Source organism: Phaethon lepturus, unplaced genomic scaffold (genome assembly GCF_000687285.1).
Source record: "Phaethon lepturus isolate BGI_N335 unplaced genomic scaffold, ASM68728v1 scaffold1583, whole genome shotgun sequence".
Classification (NCBI taxonomy): Eukaryota; Metazoa; Chordata; class Aves; order Phaethontiformes; family Phaethontidae; genus Phaethon; species Phaethon lepturus.
In genome coordinates this window covers 42,255-44,314 of record NW_010528166.1, presented here as the reverse complement: position 1 = coordinate 44,314, position 2,060 = coordinate 42,255, and the positions used below count along the sequence as shown (strand labels likewise).

At 49.8% G+C, this 2,060-nt stretch overlaps 1 protein-coding gene across 1 annotated transcript in view; it reads left to right on the top strand.

The window, feature by feature from the left end:
* Window positions 1-171: 171 nt before the first annotated feature.
* Window positions 172-2,060, top strand: part of LOC104618070 (molybdenum cofactor sulfurase-like) — a 32,436-nt gene continuing 30,547 nt past the window's right edge. Inside the window, exon 1 of the mRNA XM_010283576.1 lies at window positions 172-515. Coding sequence (XP_010281878.1) covers window positions 172-515 — 344 coding nt within the window. The remainder of the gene's footprint in view (window positions 516-2,060) is intronic.

Below are 2,060 nucleotides of genomic sequence, written 5' to 3'. Positions count from 1 at the left end.
ATTTTATTATTATTATTATTATTATTTATTTTTATTATTGATTTTTCATTATTTTCAACATTGAAGTAAATCCCCAAAGAAAATGTGCTTGCTTTCATGATCTTCTTCCTGTCCGCCAGGCATTCTTCAGGTTTTTGTTCCCAAAGGTCTGAATTCCCAAAGGCCCGGAGCATGGCGACCAGGGCGGGCAAACAGGACGTGGTGTGTCAGAAGGGCATGGCGCATCAGTTTGCGCAGCACTTCACGCAGGCAGGGCATGCAGGGCAGGCGTGCGGGCAGGGCGCAGTCCCTGCCCTGGCTCTAGAGGCTTTCTCGATGAGTGATTATCGCCCTCCCAGAAGAGGTCCAGCTATGGTCTCCACTCAGCTGAAAGCCATTGCCGGAAGGAATGTGGTAACCCGGACCGAGTCCTCACTCAGGCATGCAGCTGTCCAGGTGTCCGGCTGCAGGGGGTGCCTGAGCCTGTCACTCATGCCAGAGGCAGCGGAGACACCACCTGCGTGCAGTGCAACCAGGTGAGCGACCTGCTCAGCCTGGGGCCAGAGCTGAAAGAGGCAGTGGAGAGGCTGAGGAACATCAGGGAGTGTGAGAGGGAGAGAGATTGGTGGAGCCACACCCGGCCATCCCTGAAGCAGGGGCCGCCGGCCTGGTCGTCCCTGGGGCAGAGGCAGCTGGTAGAGGCTCCACAAGCAGCAGGGGATCCCCTGCCCTCTTGCTGCAAGGCAGAAGGAGGGGACCTAAGATATGAGGGGGAATGGGAACAGTTCCCTGCTCAGGGTGGCAGGCGAATCCCCTCTCAGCCTCACACACCTTCCCAGCTGCCCTTACGCAACAGATATGGGGCTCTGGAACTGGAGGGCCAGGCATGTGAAGATATAGATGAAAGTCCGTCCAGGAGGTTGCGTAGGGTGTGTCAGTCAGCCCCACGCATTATGACTACTTCCCTTAAGGAAAAAAAGGAGGGTAATTGTCATAGGCAGTTCCCTTCTGAGGGGAACAGAGGTCCCAGTATGCCAACCAGAATCAACCCACAGGGAAGCCTGCTGCTTCCCTGGGGTCCGGGTGAGAGATGTCACCAGGAAACTTCCTGGTCTGGTACAGCCCACCAACTACTACCCGTTGTTGATCATGCAGGTTGGCAGTCTCAAATGGTTTTGGTCTTCAGTTTTCAAAGATGATCAAAGTAGTTCGCATAAGGAGATAGCTATCAATAACCCTTTTCCTTGATGGTATATGTTGCATGCTCCTTGTTAACTTCTGTCAAACAACTGCAAAATACAGGTTGAGGCTGTCAACCTCTTCAGTCATAATCCTCTGAAGATAAAAATCAGTTCAGCTTCAATTCTTTTGTGCCAATGAATAATGTGAGTATTCCTTGGCATCAGTTTGTGATACCAAATTACATCCCACTCTAGCTACACCTACAGAAAATTATGAAGCTTTCGCTATTACTGCTCTGAAATTATTAATGTTCTTAATGCCACAAATATTGTCCTGACAGTGCCACTGTCACAGCAGGAGGGCTGGCCTGAGCTGATGGTGAATGACCACTATAGGCCAAACTTAGTCCAAGGTCCTCTGCAGTGCCTTTGAGTGGTGCACCATAGGCAGCACCATCTTACAAGCCTTGTATTTATCACAGCATGGAAAAATGCAAAAATAATTCTAAATAATACATGGTGCCTCCCCTGTAAATGTGGGTAAAGTAAATTTTTTGCTTTTGGGTCTGTGGGAGAGAAATAATGGCAGCACTGATCATTTGGGCCCCTCACTACAAGAAAGACACTGAGGTGCTGGAGCATGTCCAAAGAGCAATGAAGCTGGTGAAGGGTTTAGAGCACAAGTCTCTCAGGAGCAGCTAAGGGAACTGGGATTGTTCAATCTGGAGAAGAGGAGGCTGAGGGGAGACCTTATTGCTCTCTACAATTACCCAAAAGGGGGTTGTGGTGAGGTGGGTGTTGGTCTTTTCTCCCAAGTAACTAGTGCCAGAACAAGAGGAAATGGCTTCAAGTTGCGGCAGGGGAACTTAGAGTGGATATTAGGGAAAATTTCTTCAATGG